The following is an 18,134-nucleotide window of genomic DNA, read 5'->3' as shown; positions in this document are numbered from 1 at the left end:
GGGAATGGGAGGCTCTGTTGTGCTGCTCCTTCTGCGTGTGGTGGGTGAGCGTTTTGTAGGACGCTGCCTGTGGCTGCAGGACAGACCATGGAACAGGACAACACAACCCCATATGGGCTGTCAAGACACTCTACTGTGTTTTTTCACTGCTTGGCAGTTCCTGAAGGCCTGTCAGAGCTCCCTGCAAGGAGGCAGGCTGAGCTGGGCCAGACCACATGGAGCTTACACATGGGCTGGCAGGGTTCCCTCCCCAGAGCCATGGCTGGTGCCAAGCTGGATGTTTCCATTTGTCCTCGCTTCCTTTGCGGCAGGAGCCCTTGGTGCCTGACAGGGGCTGGATGATGGCTGGGCTGAGGCAGGAGGAGCGGAGAAGGAAGCTGCCTTCCCCACCTCTGACTGTGGGCTGGAGGATTGTTTTTCAGTACCACAAACTCAGTGTGGGCATATTCGGGGACCTGCCATCTTCCTGTGGCTTCAAGCCTGGTCTGGCTGCTGTCCCTTGTTTACTCAATTCCAAGACTGCACTGGGATCTGGCACCACACAGTGCTTTGGGGGAGAACTGGGAAGCTGAGCAAGCAAGGGTGTGTATGATGTACCAAAAGCACTGATGTGTGTTTTGTTCTGGGGTGCCTGCAAGGACAGTCCCCAGTACCCTTCTCTCCTGCTGTCTATCCTGGCTTCACAGTAACACTGCCATAGGTACACCATCAAGACCAGGAGCAGCCACAGCAGGTTTCCCTCTCCTTGATGTCTCATTAATCTTCATATTTTTTCCTTTCTCAAGCTTTCTTTGGGTGAAATTATTTCTCAGATCACTCCTATATCCCACACTCTTGCCTTTACCATAAGCAAAGTGCAGGTTACCTGGACTGCAGGTTTGAAATGGCCCGTGTGAGAGCCGTGTGTCCTCTTGGGACTGCAGCACCCTACTTGAACTGTCCAGTGAACCTGTCCACATGCTCTGTCCACAGAGCATGGTCTCTGCCAGCCTTGGGATGACAACAAGTCCTGCAGAAGGTTGGGAGCAAAGGTGCACGATCCTTGCTGGCAGAAGTCACTCTGGAAGAAAGCACTGACCCAACCAGAAAGGGCAGTGTCCCATCACGCTGGCTCAGCACCTGCATACCCTGTGGTGATGTGGTGCCCAGAGCTGAACTGCCTGTATCATTAAAGGAGGGCCTGAGGCAGCTCCAGGGGCTTTTTCCTGCTTGTCAGGATGTTGTGCAAGATGGTGCTTCGTTGGTGCTCAGGGGACGTGTGGTCATTGCCCTGCCATAGCCTGGGAGCCTCTTGCAGCTTGAGCCCTTGATTTGTATTTGCTTTCTGAATGAAGCTGTTCAGAGTCCCACTGCTCAGGATTGATGGAGTGAGGCTGGTTCAGAAGTGGTAGGGTGGCCCATGGTGGGATTTCTTTGGGTTCTGTTCCACAAGCCATTCCTTCAGTGGTGTTCTCTGTCTGACACCCTTGGATCTCTTCCCCCAAAGGACCCCTGACCATCAGCCTGTGCTGATTCTTGTTCCTTGGTCATCTTTGGCTTTTCTCTGCTGCACGAAGGGAGCTGCTGCTTCTGAGCTCTGCTTGGAGTGGGCAGAGTGTTACCCGACCTCTCTCCCTTCTGTGTTTTCATCTCTCTGGGAGTGAGTTACCTGTGCTCACGTGTGGTTCTGCCCCCACAGCGGGTTCTCCTCTGCTCTCCTCCTCCTCTGGCTCTCCTCCTCAGTCACTTTGTTCTTTGTGGCTTAGAAAACAAAGCCCTTGGCAAGTGAAGGAGGTGCCTGCCCTTCCTGGGGGAGGGCCAGCTGGCCTGCATTTGATTATGGCAGTGCCTCCTCATCCCTCCCCATTGTCCTTGCTGCTGTAGGAATGCCAGCCTTTTTGCGCTCCGTCCTGTGAACAAGTGTTGCTGCTCTGGGGCCCAAAGAGGGGCTGGGGCCCTTCTTCCCATCCCTCTCACCCCGCTGCAGGAGAGCCTCTCTGCACATCTCCATGCACCTTCCCTCCGAGTCGCATCCACCCCGTCCCGGCTCCGGCAGCAGACGGACGCAGCAAACCCCCTTGTAAGTACCAAGTGTCTGGTGCCCCGGCTGACGTGTGAGCTGGATTGGGATTGTTTGGAAACAATGTAGAGAAGGCTTTTCACTGGGTTGCCTGTGCGTGTCTGTATGCATCCAGCATGAATCAGATTGCTTTGTGTGCAGCTTTCGTGCGCTCAGACAGAGCCCTGTGGGCTGTGGGCATCTTTGCACGGTCCCTCTGAAACCCAGGGTTGTGCTGTCTGTAGGACAGCAGTGCCTGTCCCTCTTTCTCTTTATTAGAGGCTCTTGCATGATCATTTTGGTGGGCATAATTTACCTGCAGCTGGAAGTTGCTGTGGGGGCTGCAGGCGAGCGGGATGTACGTGCAGGGCAGGTGGTACCTCTCAGCCTGCCCAGACTTCTGTCAGATGTTGTGGACAGCACAGGAGGGGGCTGCTCTCCTGAACTGCTCCAAGGTTTGCTGGGTTGCTGCCCCCCGAGTGATTGAGACCTGCTGGCACAGCGTTCCCAGCTACCAGAGCTGGATCTGAGCTGAGCTGTGACAGCAGAAATCCAGAGCATGATAAATAAGCTGCCTTCCACAGATGTCCTTACCTCTCACTTCTCTCCAGAAATTTCAGAACAGAGACCTGCTGATTACCTTGTTTTCTGCTGTTTCACTTCCAATGGTGTACCAGATATATAATGTCACAGATGATAATTTTGAGGATAAAACCAAATCAAGTCCTCTCCAGATGATAAATCCTTTATGTTTCTTTTTGCTTAGCTTTGGGTTGTGAATGCTGGTCCTTGGGAAGCCAGAAAAGATCCTGGTGGCTGCAAACTAAAAGTGTGATTTTTTCTATAGCAAGCTATTTGGCACAGTTTGAGAGGTAATTTTACTGAAAGGGTGCTAGGATTCCCTGCTCTGGGGATGTGCTTGGGGAAGTGCAGAGTAGAACTTAGCACTAAAGTGGAAAAAGAGGCATTTGACATGTCTTTACTGTAGCATACTTGTTGTAAACGGAGACACAGGTCGCTGTGCCACAGTGCTGGTCCCTCACCAGCAGTCCTTGCACAGGTCAGAACATGGCTTTGCCTCCCAGCACCTCAGAGCAAATGAGGCTTTGCTGTGGTTTATAATGAAGTCTCTGGAAGAGGCTTAACACGTGCTATTCTCTCTCTACCTCTGTGTAGAGATGGGCTTTGCTTTTTTGGGGAAGGGCTGCACAACATTCCCAAATAACAGTTTTCATCTGGTTACTGGTACAAGTTCTTAGGATGATGAAGGGAGATCCAAGAGAGGAATATTTACAGTGCCTTCCTGATGCTGTAAAACTTTTGCTGTTGTCTGGCTTCAGCATTGTCTGACAGCAGCTGTCTCATCTCCTTCTGTCCTCTCTCTCTCCTTCCTCAGTTATGCCTGTAAAGTCGTGCCCCTAGACAGACATCTAGTCTGATTTGCTCTCCCGTTTCAGAGGTGTCCTTTTTCATGCACAGCCTGAAGCAGTTGGGGGAATGAGCCCTGGGGGTGGAAAATGGATCCTCTGGCAGAGTTCATGCAAGGTTAATGCATGAAATCTCTCCCTTCTCTTTCCTGCCATGTATTTGCTGGAGAAATCTTCTTGCAAGGTTAATAAGCTTCTCGTGTTTACTTTCCTATCAGAGTATAATTCATGTATTAAAAAGTTTGTGCTCTGCCTTGGAGTTAGAGATAGCCCTTTGCACAAACAAAAAGTCCTGAGCATTTACATCTGATCTGCTACAGCTCCCCTGTATTTTTCTGTCTTGCAAAATTAGTGATTTGGAAACTGTTCTGTCTTACAAATTCTCTAGTAATTCACTGCTAGCTCTACTGGTGCCCAGGCTATTTTCTCCTGTGATTCTCCAATAACTGTGTTGCCAAATGGGCAGCACAGCAGTGCCCGTAGCTCTGGCAAGCTCTGTGGCAGGAGGTGAAAGCTAAATAGTAGTTGGCACCAGCACTCAGTGCTACTTTCTGGTTGCACAACACAGGTGTGAGACTCCTTTGTCTCTCAGTGTTACAGGGCAGCAGCAGTGAATTAATTAGGGTTTTTTTTCACATGCTAAATCCAAGCACAATTTGAAATCGAGAGGTTCTTGGGTTGAGAAGCTTTTGAGTGCCTGTCCGAGCACCTCAGAATCTTTTTAGTGCCATATGAGGTCTGTGTGGTCTGTCTGTGGCCTGTGCAGGGGGACAAAGCCTTGCTCTGTCTGTCTGGGGTCCTTCTCCCTCCTTCTGTGCTGGCTGAATCCTCCTCCTTGGTGGAGGTCACAGCAGGAAGCAGTCTGAGGGAGCCAGCCGGTGTGGAGCATCTTTTGGGATGTAGGGTGCTTGCTCCTCATGTGCCTTCCCCAGTCCCAGGAGTGCCAACATGTTCTGCCACTGGATGTATGCAGGGGGCAGTGCTTGACATGGTGAAACCACCTTAGCCTTGATTGCCAGAGCACCTCTGTGTAAAAATTCCTCAGTGTCTTTGGCTGCCATGAGCGTAAGCTGACAGTTTTCTGAAGGTCTGGCACTCCTGTCAGGTGGGTTCAGATCTCCTGCAGGATCACAACACTGGGAGCCAGTCAGTCAGTCATGGCAGGGAAACAGCATTTCCTCCCAGCAGGTTTAAGAATTTCCCTGCTCGAGTTGCAGCTAAGCTGTGAGGGGAGGGTGTAGTGCTTGAGGTGTGAGATCTGATGCCAGCAGAGATCTTCCCTCAGCTGGGCCCAGCCTTGTGCATGTGTGCAGAATGTTGGGTTTGGTGCTTTTTTCCCCTCTGATCATGGGATAGAAGTGGCACAGGGTGACAGATTTTCTGAATGTTTGTGTGCTGGCATCCGTTTGGATGCTGGGATCCTCCTGGAGACTGCAATTCCCTTTAGTCACGGGAGTTAAATAGATCTGTTCAGGCAATCTGGACATGAAGCTCCCCTCAGTGTACAGATGGGACTGAAGCTCACAATGGCTCCATCTGCATATCAAAGCCCTGGACATATGGACAGGGTTCTCCCAGGCACCCCCTGCCTCTGACCTGGCTCCTCTGGCAGCTCTGCGGGGCTTTTCACCTCCGAGTTCATCTTGGTGTGCTCCTAAACTGGGGAGCAGTTTCCAGTCTTGTCAGCTCCTCTGGAGAAGGGGGGCCCCAGCAGATGTACTGGGTGTCTGGGTTCTGTTTCAGCTCCACATCCCCCAAGGCACCTGCAGTGCAGTGCAGAGAGATCCCAATGCATCGTGGAGTAGTTAAGCAGAGTTTGGCTCAGCTTGTCACAAGGGAAAGGATGTGAATTGAAGGCTACAGAGAAAGCATCCGCACTTCCCTATCCAGGCCCAAGGGCATTCTGGAGATTTTGCAATCCCCAGCTGAGCACAGAGAACCTCATTAAAAAGGGAGCCAGTGCAGGGCAGAGGGGAGACACCCACCACAGTCCAGTCTGTCCTCGCTGGCCTGTGGGGTGCTATTACAGAGGGGTGTTTGTGCGGCGTGATGATGCGACTGTCGGGACAGATGCAAAAGCAAAGCATGCAAAAAACCTCTGGAGGTGACATTAGTCTCTGAACGGGGTAATTTGTTGCTGTTGTGCGAGTTGCCAGGTTGGGTGACACACATCTCACTGTGACTTGATCTCACTGGTAAACATGAGGCTCTTGGCCCACTCCAAAGGAGGGGATTTATCCCCTTCACTAAAAGAAGCCTGAAAATGTGCTGTCCTTTTCCTCCCCTAGGCAGCAGTTGTACATCCACAAACACACACACTCACTCCTTCAGACCTTCTGCTTGCTCAGCTCAACACATGCAGCTTCTTTCAAGTCAGTCTTCACTTGGTTTCATGACTCTGCAGTGACTGGCGTAGCCAAATGAAGGACCAGGCACCAGATTTGAGCTGTTGGGGGCAGCTGAAGAGGAGGACAGCAGTCTGCCAAAGCAGATTTCAGCATGCAGTTGGGTTTATAAATGATGAAGCACCAGAAAGGAGAGAGGATAATACCGAGGCAGCGAGACAGCATCTGCCCTTGTTCTGCAAGAAGGGGTTGTGAGCAGAATTTCCTTGTCAGAAAAGCTTTGCTATGGGTGCACAAAGCTGCTGAAAAAATGGGCAGTGCCTCAAATGTGAAAAGGCTGGTTTGAAGCAAAGGCAAACATTAAAGTTTCTGATTTTACTGGGAGCAAACTTGGCCCCTGGTCTTCTGGAGTTGGAAGCTTTTAAATGTTGAGAAAATCCCTATGGTGAGACAGAAAAACAGGGGGAGAAAAATCAGTATAGAATCTACCCAAGGAGCAAAAAGGGAGCACTGAGGGAAAGCTGCACATTGTTGGCTGTTGGGAGATTTTCTGCAGCTGCATAGCCAGGGAAGCTCTGAGGAGGACAAATCTAGCACTTGCTGCCCAGCTACCCAGGGAGTCATTTTATACATACACACACTTATAAATATCCACACACGTGTCATATGTGTACATGTGTGTCTGTGCACAGAGATGTAGCGAAGCTGGCACAGGGTGCCCTGTGGAAGCTCTGAGTTGCACTGAAGGAGGGGTTACTGTCGCTGCTTGTGATTCAGCAGGTGAGTCACCCTGTTCCTGCGGGGCAGCCCTCCCTCGGTGTCACCTGGCAGTGCAGCAGTTAGAGAGGGGCGAGCGCGTCCTGCACGGCACCGGCACAACGAGCCACGTCTGCCCTTCGGGTCCTCGTGCTGTCGTCAACAGAGCAGAAATCATGTGCAATCCTACTTTATCCAATTATCTTCTCCTGTAATTAGGCTCTCCTGGACTTGTCATGCCTGACTGCCCAGAGGGCAAATGAAGGGATTTTTGAGCTCTGTTCATGTTCGTCCTGAGTGCTGCTGCAAATGGATGTCCAAGCAAGTTGCTCTAATGAGCAGCCTTTGATGATGCTTGGGCTGTGGCATGCCCAGACTAACCCTGACAGGTGCTGCTTCCCTGACCCCTTGTTTTTTTCTCCTGCCCAGCTGTGGTTACTGCTTTTTCTCCTTTCTTATCCTTAAATCCAAGGAGTTTGTACTTTGTGCTGGTCTCTCATCCTCTGCCCTCCTGTGGTGTTTGTACAACAGCTGGCACTTGGTAACTGGCAGAAATGCAAATACAGGAGTTAAAGGTTGTTTCCCTTAGCAGCTAAGTTTAGGCAAACTGATGATTTCAGTAGTCTGTCCTCCCTTGGAGAGAGGAGGGGAGGCCCTGTGAGCTACACAGCAACTCAGAAATGGTTTAGCTTTTCATTTCAAGAGCATACTTCCTTTCATCTTTAAAGCTGAGTTTTTACCAGCTACATCCCTACAATTACATCCCTACCAGCTACATCAGGACACAGTTCTGATTAGTTTGGTTTCTGCTGCTAATGAATCCCAGGCAGGGCTTCAAATGCAGTTTGGAAAAGTCGAGTACTACAGGGTGGGGAAGAGAGCAACAGCGAATCTCTGCATAGAGAGGGGGTTACTTCTAACTTGGTGGCTTTGCTGAAGTGCTTGTCCTCTGCAATTACATGGTTTCTTGTGTGTCCAACGTTTCTGCCTGCTCCTGGAGCCACAGACCTTGCTAGAAGTGAGATGTGGAAAAAGCATCACAATGTCTAGGAGGGATGGCTGTTTCCTCCATGGCTTCTGTGTGTCGGGTAGCAGCTTGCTTTGCATTTTGCTTGAATTTGGGATCAGTTGGGATGTTTTCTCTCCCTGTGTTTTGCACTGTGAAAGAAAGGGAATCTGGCCTGTGCCCAGTCAGGGTGTTCTCTGCACACTTCAGTAGTTCTCATGTGAAGCGTGACCCCTTCCCCCTCTGCCTTGTCTCTGGTTACCAGGGATCCCCAATCTGGTATTTAGGTTTGCAGTATTTGCTTCTGAATAGCTGAGATGATGCACTGAAGCAGTGTCCCTGCCTCAGGTCTGGCTGTAGGGCTGGCAACGTGCCCTGAGCCAGGGCTGAGTGGCTTCTCTTGGCCGATATTTGCAGATGGCACTGCAGTGATGCCAAATCCAACAGACTCCAGGAGCTTCTGTCCTTGATGTGCTGCAAGCCTTGTCCATGGTGAAATGATCAGGGACCAGCACAAGGTGATGGGCTTGAGGGTTGCACCATGCTCCAGTGAAGTCCCTGCCTCTTCCTTACAGCATGGCACGTCCCCAGGAGCCCCTGCCTCTCCTGGGCAGCCTGGCAGGACCAGCCTGTTGCAGGATGGGTCAGCCCTGCGTATGCAGGAAGCACGTTTGTCTTTAATCCTTTAATTGAGAGTTTCAGTAACGACTTTCCTATAAAGATCAAAAGCCAAGGTACAGGTTCCTTCCTGCCTGGTTCCAGACATGGTTGGGAAGATTTCAGCTTCACTGTGCATGGATCAGGAGAGAGGCGGGTCAGGGCTCTGTTGCTTTGCAAGGCAGGGCGATGGCAGGAGAGGGGGTTGCTGCTCTTTCCAGTGTCTCTGTGCTGTGACTGTGTGGGGCTGAGAAGCCTTTTCCCTGAGCAGCTGCTGGTGTTTCTGAAGGAGCTCCGTGTGAGTAATGGGTCTGGCTGCACGCACGCCGTGCAGCTGCAGCTCAAAAGACCAATGTGGATGGCTCTGGGAACTCCGGTGGAATCTGTCCCTGGAGTGACTCTGCTCGGTCTGCAGGCTACAGGCTGTGCTGGCATTTAGCTCTTGTACAAACAGCAACTACGAGGAGGCTCTCATAGCCATCCTTATCCAGGGACTGGGCAGCATGTGAATGAAATACCTTCTGCCCTGCCTCCCTCTGTCTCCAACAGAGTGAACCTGGTTCCTGCTCTGTTTGACAGCCATGTACCTGATAGGGATGCATTGTCTGCTTGCATAAAGCTTGGGTGGATTTTCTTGGTGTCTTGAGTGAGACACTCAGAGTGCTTTAGCTCTCTGAGTAAAGATTGTCACAGTAAGACTGCTCAGGAAGCGGAAAATGTAAAAGCTGGTCACTTTGTTCCTGGCACTAAAACATGTGTTGTTTTTCTGCAGGTACACAAGGCCTTGACAGGTCAAGTACCCTAGTGTGGGCAGTTGGTGGAAGATGTCAGGCAGCCCTATCCTGGGTGTTTTCCTTGCCTTGTGCATCTGATCTTAACAGATAACTCTGTGTGTTCACTGATGAATAGTAAAGTTCCCTGACCAGGCCTGTGGCAACTGGTCACATCTTACTCTATCATTAAACCTTGTCATCATCCCTGCTTTGTGGAGAGATGGCTAATGAGCCTGTCAGATGTTTGCTTGTCTTCTGATTTTGATCGATGACAGACAGGACTTGGTGCTCGATGCTTCATTAGCCCCTCTCCTGCCATAGTTAAGGCACTCACTCTTCCCTTCTGTCTGTCCCATTGGACCACGTTTTGTCACACTCCTCTTGGTTGACTGATGTGGCAGAGCTGTTTCAGCAAGGCACTGTTTTATGCACCACTGCTGGAGTTAAGCCCCACAAAGCTGCTTCCAGCATTCCTGGAATTTTAGAAATAAACTGCTGAGCTCAGTATTCAACTAACCAGCACAAGCATGTAGTGCAGTGGCAAGCAGAGCCAGGCAGGTAGGCAGGGCACAGCTCACCACGTGGGTGCCAGCAGGCATAGAAAATGCTCAAGCTGCACAGTCTCAGATTCCTCCTTGCTGCAAGGATGGGTCAGAGCACTTGGGGTGATCCACAGCCCCCAGCTCTGGTGCAGCTCCAGGCTTCTGTGCTATCAGCTCCAGGGAAATAGGGTGGGGAGCAGCAGTCCCATTCCCTGCAGCTTACTGGTGCCCCCTCGACCTTGTCCTGCATGGCAGTGGTAAGAGTGGCTGGGCAAAGGGGGAGGGAGAGCTCCAGGTTTCATACTGAGCAGAGTCACACCGAGGTGTGAATTCCTACAGTCTTAGCAGCAGCTTCCCCTGGGCCCCCCTGCCCAGAGAGGACAAACGTGCCCAGCAGTGTGGGTGCCAGCGCCACTGGGACCTGGTGGGGAGGTGGGGCTGTGGCAGAGCAGCCAGCACAGCTGAAGCCCTTTGCATAAGGGGCTGTTTGTTTTGCTGAATTGTTAAGCCCCATTGACAATAGCAGCCCCCCCCTCACACTGGAACTGTGATGGCCACACACTGATCCTTTCTCTTGTCTTCAGGCACTGGAATTAGGGTTATTCTTCGCTGAGTCCCTCTGACCGGCTGCTGCTTTTTGTTCTCACTCTGCAGGCGTACGAGTGGGCCTTGGAAGGGATGCGACACCTTGCCTGTGTCAGCATGGAGGACTGCAGCTCCCCTGAGCACTGTGCAGATGTGATCAAGTGCCTGGAGAGTTACAAGGGGCAGCACCCCGACATCAGCACTGCCCGCTTCCAGGAGATGAAGGACTTGGCCTGTGAGCTGAAGAGTGACAAGGGGCTCAAGCAGTGGAAATTTGCATGGTCTAAATGTCAGGAGACCAAGCTGGTTTTTGAAAAGAAACTCGAAGCAGCCTTGAGAACAAGGAAGTCTCTGCTGTCAGACCGCAGCCCAGCTGCCGGGGAGCAGCCCCAGGCTGGCAGTGAGGCTGGCAGTCTGTTCCACTGGAGGCACTCCGAGGGAGCCACCTCCAGGTCCCACTGGGACAGGACTTACAGTGCATCCCACTGTTACAGCAAGTCCAACTGCTCTCTGGAGTGGACTAAGGAGAAAGTTCCCTCGCCCTCCCTGAGCTGCCCCGGTGATGTTGGTGCTGGGGAAGAAGTTGCCAACCAAACTGCCCTCAGCCCTGGCCCTCACTCAAGCAGAGTTTTTTTTGCCAGTGGGGCCTGTAAGTCTCCAAAGCTGCCTGAAGAACAGCCAAACCTCGAGAGCATATTAGAAACCTCGGAGGTGAAGCCACCCTCTGCATCCACGCCAGTCCCTGGGAAGCTGCCTCCCAGGAGGGTGCTCCGGAAGGCCCAAAGCTTTGACCTCCCTTGCGGGGAGAGCCTGTGGTCGAGCTGCCAGAGGAGCGAGCCGGTCAGGTACGGCAACACCGGCGTCTTCATCAAGGGGCTGGAGGTGAGCAGCACCGAGCTGGTGGACAGGACGTTCGCGCTGCGGCAGCCGGCGGCTCACAGCTGGGCTGCAGACTGCCTGCTCGAGGGGCACAGGGGCTGCCTCTCCGCCTCCGAAGCCAAGAGCTGGGGCAGGTAAGTGGCTGGGACGTTTGGTGCTCTCAGGGTGGTGAAAAGGCAACCAGCAGAGATGTGGGGAGCTCTGTAGAGCGGGTTACTTGAGCACTGGGTACGGGGTGGGTGGCTAGAGCTGTGTCTCCATGGTTCCTGCACACGTGTGTGGTGCTGAGCAAGCACACAGGGATGTCCCCACATAGCCTGACACCTTTCTCAGTGGGGAGGCAGAGAAATGGGATCTGTTGCTCTTCCCTCACAGTGTGATTCCTCTCAGAGAGGAAGGAGCAGTTCCCAGGCAGGAGACCCAGGACAGAGAGTCTCTCAACCTTGCTGGCGTTGGAGGATGAGGGGTTACAGAAACACTATTCAGGGACCTAACAAAGCAGGGGTACAGGTGCAGTGGGGGAGCAGAAACATAGTGCATTGTCCCACATACTTTTGGGCAGTGCTGGACTGAGACTGGTAGGGAGGCATTTCCAGCACCTTGTAACAGTAGCTGCACAGGTAAGAGAGTCTTTGTGTTTGTTCTTTGGGGTTGAAATTTCTGGATGTCCAACAGCTGACTTTTGTGCTCTTCTTTTCCTTCTCTGTCCTTGATGGTCTCAAATTTGTTGTCATACTTCAATGTGCTTAAGCTGTGGAGAGGCCAGGGATGTGAGCTGTTCTTGATAGGGGGTCTCCAGGCAGGTCTTTCAGCAGCTGTCATTGGAAAAGATTAAAATAAAACTAAAAATTAATGGCAGAGATGAGAGATGAGTGCTGGATGCAAGGGGACCACTGTTACTGCTCTGAGTGAGATGGCTGGGACAGTGAAATCTTCTGGAAGGGGGCTCCAATATCCTAGGGATATCCAGGGAAGCTTATGGCAGGGAATGAGCAGCAGCAGCCTCCCCATCCGTGGGTGCTGAGGCAGTCCTGCTGTGCTGTCCTCTGAACAACCAGAGGAGTTGGCTTGGGGGAAAGCTGAGAGGCAGGGGAGGCAGGGACGCGTTGGAGGAGTTATGTTTGGTGCTACACTGCCTCTCAGTGGCAACCTCGAGTACCTAAGAGGCATCATTAGATGTGTGGAACAGCCCATGCTAGGAACTGCTGTTTGCTGATGAGGTGTTACACGGTTTGTTTCCTGCTCTTGCTTTTACGAGGACAAGGGATGTCTGCCCTGCTGAGCTTGGATCAGGATCACAGACAGCCTGAGGCTCACTCTCCCTGAATGGGAAAGCTGACAGGGTTTCTTAGAATCACAGAATATCCCAAGTTGGAAGGGACCCACAGGGATAATTGAGTCCAACTCCTGACTCTGCACTGAACAACTCCAAGAATCCCCCCATGTGCCTGAGACTGTTGTCCGAATGCTCCTTGAACTCTGTCAGGCTTAGTGCCGTGAATGCTTCCCTGGGGAGCTTGTTCCACTGCCCGACCACCCTCTGGGTGAAGAACCTTTTCCTGATATCCAGCCTAAACCTCTCCTGGCACAGCTTCCTGCCGTTCCCTTGGGTCCCGTCAGTGCTCAGGGTCAGAGCTATCACAGATAGTTGTTAATATGAGCTTGGACTGTGCTAAGGGATCATCTCATCTCCGTGCTGGGTCTCTGTAGGGGTAGTACAGTGCTCTGCAGGCACTCTGGCTGCCGTGGCCCTGCAGCAGCCTGGGTCCCTCCAAGGCTGTGTGTGTGCTGTTGCAGCAAACTGCGGCACATCATCGACGAGATGGTGACCACGGAGCGGGAGTACGTGAGGTCGCTCCGCTACATCATCGACAGCTACTTCCCAGAGATGGAGCGCCTCGACCTCCCCCAGGACCTGCGCGGGAAGCGCAGCGTCATCTTTGGCAACCTGGAGAAACTCTATGACTTCCACAGCCAATACTTCCTGCGGGAGCTGGAGAGCTGCTGTAACCACCCCCTGCGGGTCAGCCACTGCTTCCTGCGACACGTAAGGCATCATCAGCACCTTCCCCCCGGGGCCGGGTTCCCCCAGGCACGTGCTTGGCTCCTGAGCCCAGCAGTGCCCATATATTTGGTATGTTAGTGGGCTGTGGCCCTTTTTGGGAGGGGGAGGACTGCCTTGTGCTGGGTTGGTTTGTCCCCTTCCAGCTCAAATGCTAGGTTGGACTGGGATGGCTGTGTGAGGCTGAGCCCAGGTGGCAGCAGATGCTCTTTGACTTTCCTGATGCTCTTTGCTACTAAGAGACACTTCCAGGGAAGCAAAATGTCTGCTCCGTGAAGCCCACCTGCTTCTGCAGGGGCATCCCTTACCTGTCTTCTGTCTGTGGTGTAAGGGGGGAATGACTTCAGTGACCAGAGAGGTACAGACCTGCTGCGCTGGGTGAAAAGGGCTGCTGGACAGAAGCATAGGGCACAGGTCTTAAGGTCAGCTGCCCCATGCATGTTTGCTGCTACCAGGGATGAATGATACCAGCTTACTATTGGGTATGGAAGGGGCAAGGGATGACAGGAGAGTGGATTAAAGAGTCCTGGCTACTGTAGGAGTAGGAAGACAAGTACATTCCCTGGCTCTTAATGAGCTTGGAGCAAAGTCATTCCCAATATCATAGGAGGCTCTGGTGCAGCCTGGGAGAGGCAGAAGTAGTCCTAAAATAACCTGCCAGGGGCATGGCTGTCACTGTGTCCTGGGTGTGTGGGTCTCACCTGGGGATGGATCTCTTCTGCAGAAGGACCAGTTTGGAATGTATGCATTGTACAGTAAGAACAAGCCGAAGTCAGACTCGCTGCTGGCCAGCCATGGGAATACCTTCTTCAAGGTAAGTTCCTCTGCCTGCATCATTATTGCTCAGGGTGGTTGGGTCCTAAACCAATCTGTTTAAACAAACTCAGCTTTCCTTCCTGAGGTAGGCTCAGTGCTCCCTCTGCTTCCCTGGCATGTCTCTGCACAGGAGTATGGGGGGAACAGGGCAGAAGGGCAGTGAGGGCTTTGAAAAGGAGCAAACAGCAGTGTTGGTCCTGTGGCCTTGCATTTCCCCGAGAGCACTCGTTTTCTCTGAGTACCCCAGTCAGGAGAGCTGTGGGTGTCAGTGCCTGCCTGGGGGCACAGGGAAGCTGCTGCCTTCACTCTGCTGCATTTCTCAGTTGAAGCAGGTGCAGCTGGGGGATAAGATGGACCTGGCCTCCTACCTGCTGAAACCCATCCAGCGGATGAGCAAGTACGCCCTGCTCCTGAAGGACCTGATCAAGGAGTGCAGCGAGGCTCAGGAGCAGGAGCTGGGCTATCTCCGTGCAGCTGAGGAGATGGTGAAGTTTCAGCTCCGGCATGGAAATGACCTGCTGGCCATGGATGCCATCCGTGACTGTGACGTACGTTCCGGTGTCCTCCCCTGCCCAGGGGGGCAGAGCCACACTTCTTCCCCTTCTCTAGGCTTGGGGTCTTTGGATTGTATGGTGAGCCTCCCCTCAGATTCCCACAGTGCTCAGGGTGCTGTGTGCCAGTACAGCCTAGCAGGACACTGAGGCATGGGGCAAGGGAACAGCGGGGCTTGGAGGTCTCCTTGATCTGTCAGGACATACAGCTGGGGTGCTGTTACCTGAGTGGGGTGAGCTGCTTGTCATAAACACACTGCCACTCCCATCACTGTGCCAGGCTGCCACAGTGATGGGAGGCAGCCTGGGAGCCCTTGCACATGCTGTCCTGCAGGCTGCTTTGGGCCTTTCATCTCTTCTGAGCTGGTGAAAAGAGGGTCAGGCAGTTTGCAAGAAGGAATTCAAACTGATGCTGATGCCAGGGGTAGGGCAGAATTGTCTAGGTGGGACTTGAAGGAGAGTCATGCAAAGTGCAGAAACCCCAGTCTGGGGCAGGAGGAACTGAGGAACTGGCCTTCTGACCCAGATTTGCTCCTGGCTGTTGATGGGATTCGTTTCCTCCCCAAGGGAAAGCTCTGGCTGCTGCCTGCAGTTGCCACCCCTGAGGTTTGTCAAAGATCTGCACAGGGTGACAGAAGAGGGTCATCTGTGAGTTATGCCTGGGAGAAAGGTGCAGCTCTCCCCTGAGCTTGGAGCCAGTTGTTTCATCCTGATGTGATTCTAGCAATGCCTTGCAGCCCTACCTCTTCAAGAGTCCTAAGATACCAGGTAGCTGCCACTTCTTCACCACCTGGGCCACAGCCGTATGGGACCCTGTTCTCCAAGTCAAGGTGTAGGGCTGCCTGGATCATCCTGCTGGAGTCTCACTAGGATGTCCTCTGTGTCCAGGTAAACCTGAAGGAGCAGGGACAGCTGGTGCGTCAGGACGAGTTCACCATCTGGCTGGGCCGTAGGAAGTGCCAGCGACACGTCTTCCTCTTTGAGGATCTGATCCTCTTCAGCAAGCCCAAGAAGATCCAGGGTGGCTTTGATGTGTATATCTACAAGTGCTCCTTCAAGGTAAGGGCAGCTCTGCCACACCCTCTCGTGTGTGTGTGTGGCAGGGAAGTGGTGCTAAATCTGGATGAAGCACTGGGAATTGCCTGAGCTATGCGTGCTCAGCTGTGTCCAGGTCATATCTGCTCCTGACAGGACCTCAGGCTCTTTCCGCTTGGTGTGCCAAGCTGGAGGTAGCTCTGGCACAGGGTTCAGGCAGAGTTTACCCTTTCTGCTCCTGGTGCAGTGTGGTTGATGCTTTGCTTTTCCTCTTCCTCACAGACTGCAGACATTGGTCTGACGGAGAACTCTGGAGACAGCGGCCTGCGCTTTGAGATCTGGTTCCGGAGGCGGAAGTCCAGCGACACCTACATCCTCCAGGCCAGCTCAGCTGAGACTAAGCAGGCCTGGACCAGTGACATTGCCAAGATCCTGTGGCAGCAGGCAGCCCGCAATAAAGGTGTGATTCCTCCCTGGGGCGTCTGTGCCGCAAAAGGTGCGGGAGCCCTGTTCAGCTCGTGCTGTCCTGAGTAGGTTTGGAGCCTGTTCCCAGGCAGCTCTGTGCAGCAAGCAGCTGTGTACTGGCATGCAGCCTCAGGAGCATGTGCTGGGCTTGGCTGGGCATGTCCCTTCCCTGCCCCTCATCCCCAGGGAGCTCAACTAGTCCAAACTCTGTGTGACTGTAGACACACACCTGGACTCCATGAGGGAGCACAGGGTTCTCTGCCCAGTGAGCAGGGGCTGTGCCCCTGAAAGACTCGCTGCTCTCCCTGTGATCTAGGCCACTACTGGAGTGGGAGCTGCCTGAATCAGGCTGGCTGAGTCCCTCCTCTCCCCCCCAGGCTTCCCGCTTGGCAGGACTCTACTAGGTGGCATGGCACTGAGCTACTTCGCCAGAGCAGGGCATGATTGCTTGTTCCTGGAGACTGCAGGGCTGGGGAGCAAGGGGAGAACAGATCCAATCTCAGCAGTTCAGGAGCAGCCAAGCTCAGGATTGCTCTATCATGGAGCTGTGTAATGCCTGTGGGGAGGGTCGGGTCAACCTCATAATGTGGCTGTGGGTCTCTTCCTCTCCAGAAATCCGTATGCAGGAGATGGTCTCCATGGGTGTGGGTAACAAACCATTCCTGGACATCAAACCCAGTGAAGCAGCTATCAATGACCGTGCTATCGATTACATCATGAAAGGCAGAGGTAGGTGCCAGCTGTGCCTTCCACCTTGCTCTGGGTGAGCCAGGCAGGACTGGTTCTCAGGGCTTTTTTTTAATATTTTCTGGCAGGTGCCAGGACCAGAGCATCGATCGCAGTGTCTCAGTTTGACCATTCCAACCCATTCAAGAGGACGCAAGCACAGCTCTCCGCTGGCAACACCCACACTGCATACAACCCTTCCTCCTCCTCTTCCCTGCTGGGCCCCCTCAACCTCCACATGTATGTGAACCAGGCTCTGCTGCCAGAAGTCCTGCCCCCCAGATGCCCCTTTGACATCAGCACCTGCATTGAGGAGGATGAGCTGGAGCACGAGACGAGCAGCCAACCGTCCCTGAGTACGTGTGGTCCCGCTGCTCTGCGGCACCCGGGAGGGGTGGGCTCGTCCCCTCACCTTGCTCTGCACTGTGCAGTCAGACCAGGCTTTTGGGGTCACAGCAGTGCCCCAGACAGGGGCACAAGGGCCCTGCCCTTCCATGCCAGCTCTGTTTCAGCTTCCACAGGGAGAGTTAGCTCAGACACAGGGATTATAAGGTGCCGGCTGAGCTGCAGCTGTACCCGTGGCAGCCTTGGTGCTGAGTACTGGTGCTGCTGTGGCCTTGGGGACTCATGTCTCTACCCCTCTGGTATGAAGCACTCTGTCCCTTGCCCTCATCAGCCTAGTCCAGTGACCCCTTGGCTTTCCTTGTGTGAACTTCCCTGGCCAACCCATACCAATCTCCAGCATCATTATGACTCAATTTCCTTGTGTTGTTTTGTTACCTGGGGCTTTAAAGAGGCCAAGACAGGAGTGTGGCTGATCTGTGGGCTTTGTGTGGCCAGTGCCTCTGCAAACAGGTCATATGCAGGCCAAATTCATGGTTATCAGAGTGACCTTCCTCTCTTTCCCCAGCAACAGAGAGCTCAGAGTCATCGCACTGCATGTCAGCCACTGGCTCCAGCGGCTCCGACAGCGGCTGTGTCTCCAACGTCCCACAAGAAAGCTTTTGTGAAGACATGGGCTCGCCCCCCTACGTGCCCATAGGCCCACAGCACAGCTCTACAGTGGAGGGAAGACCCAGGTTCACAAACAGCCAGTACATTTCTGCAGTAAGTGCAAGCAGCCAAAACACTGTCTTCAGTTTGCCTGTTCCTGCAACTGCCTCCCCGGTTCCAGCCACTGCCTCTCACGGGGGCACTGAAGATGCTGCTTTTGGGCTCGGGGTCGCTGTGGGGAAGTGACATTGCCCCTTGCAGAGACTTGGCTCCTCTGGGGCAGGCAAGAGCCCCTCTGGTGCGGGAGCCACCCCTGTGGTGGCCAAGATCCCCGAGGAGATGAGCTGGAAAGGACCTGCAGTGCTGGAGGCTGCACAAGGAGGGGATGCTGCACAAACAGGAACTATAACGCTGTCATGGGCTGGGGTACATATGTTACCTCCTGGGATGGCTGGAGCTCTGCTGCAGATGCTGCCAA

At 53.4% G+C, this 18,134-nt stretch overlaps 1 protein-coding gene across 10 annotated transcripts in view; it reads left to right on the top strand.

The window, feature by feature from the left end:
* The window catches only part of PLEKHG4 (pleckstrin homology and RhoGEF domain containing G4), an 81,993-nt gene that overhangs the window by 60,533 nt on the left and 3,326 nt on the right, over positions 1-18,134 (top strand). For 7 of the 10 annotated variants that reach the window (XM_051801727.1, XM_051801725.1, XM_051801730.1 and 4 more), the window contains 9 exons: positions 10,199-11,142; positions 12,806-13,055; positions 13,795-13,884; positions 14,210-14,518; positions 15,326-15,496; positions 15,755-15,968; positions 16,550-16,666; positions 16,753-17,019; positions 17,574-17,770. In XM_051801727.1, the coding sequence (XP_051657687.1) occupies positions 10,199-11,142; positions 12,806-13,055; positions 13,795-13,884; positions 14,210-14,518; positions 15,326-15,496; positions 15,755-15,968; positions 16,550-16,666; positions 16,753-17,019; positions 17,574-17,770 (2,559 nt within the window). The remainder of the gene's footprint in view (positions 1-10,198; positions 11,143-12,805; positions 13,056-13,794; positions 13,885-14,209; positions 14,519-15,325; positions 15,497-15,754; positions 15,969-16,549; positions 16,667-16,752; positions 17,020-17,573; positions 17,771-18,134) is intronic. The other 3 variants (XM_051801729.1, XM_051801728.1, XM_051801726.1) reach the window with 3 other exon arrangements.

This window comes from Manacus candei, unplaced genomic scaffold, assembly GCF_025592945.1.
Source record: "Manacus candei isolate 608988 ecotype Guabito, Panama unplaced genomic scaffold, ASM2559294v1 h1tg000053l, whole genome shotgun sequence".
In the NCBI taxonomy this organism is placed as follows: Eukaryota; Metazoa; Chordata; class Aves; order Passeriformes; family Pipridae; genus Manacus; species Manacus candei.
The sequence above is the reverse complement of the archived record's forward strand: the minus strand, read 5'-3'. Positions and strand labels throughout refer to the sequence as shown.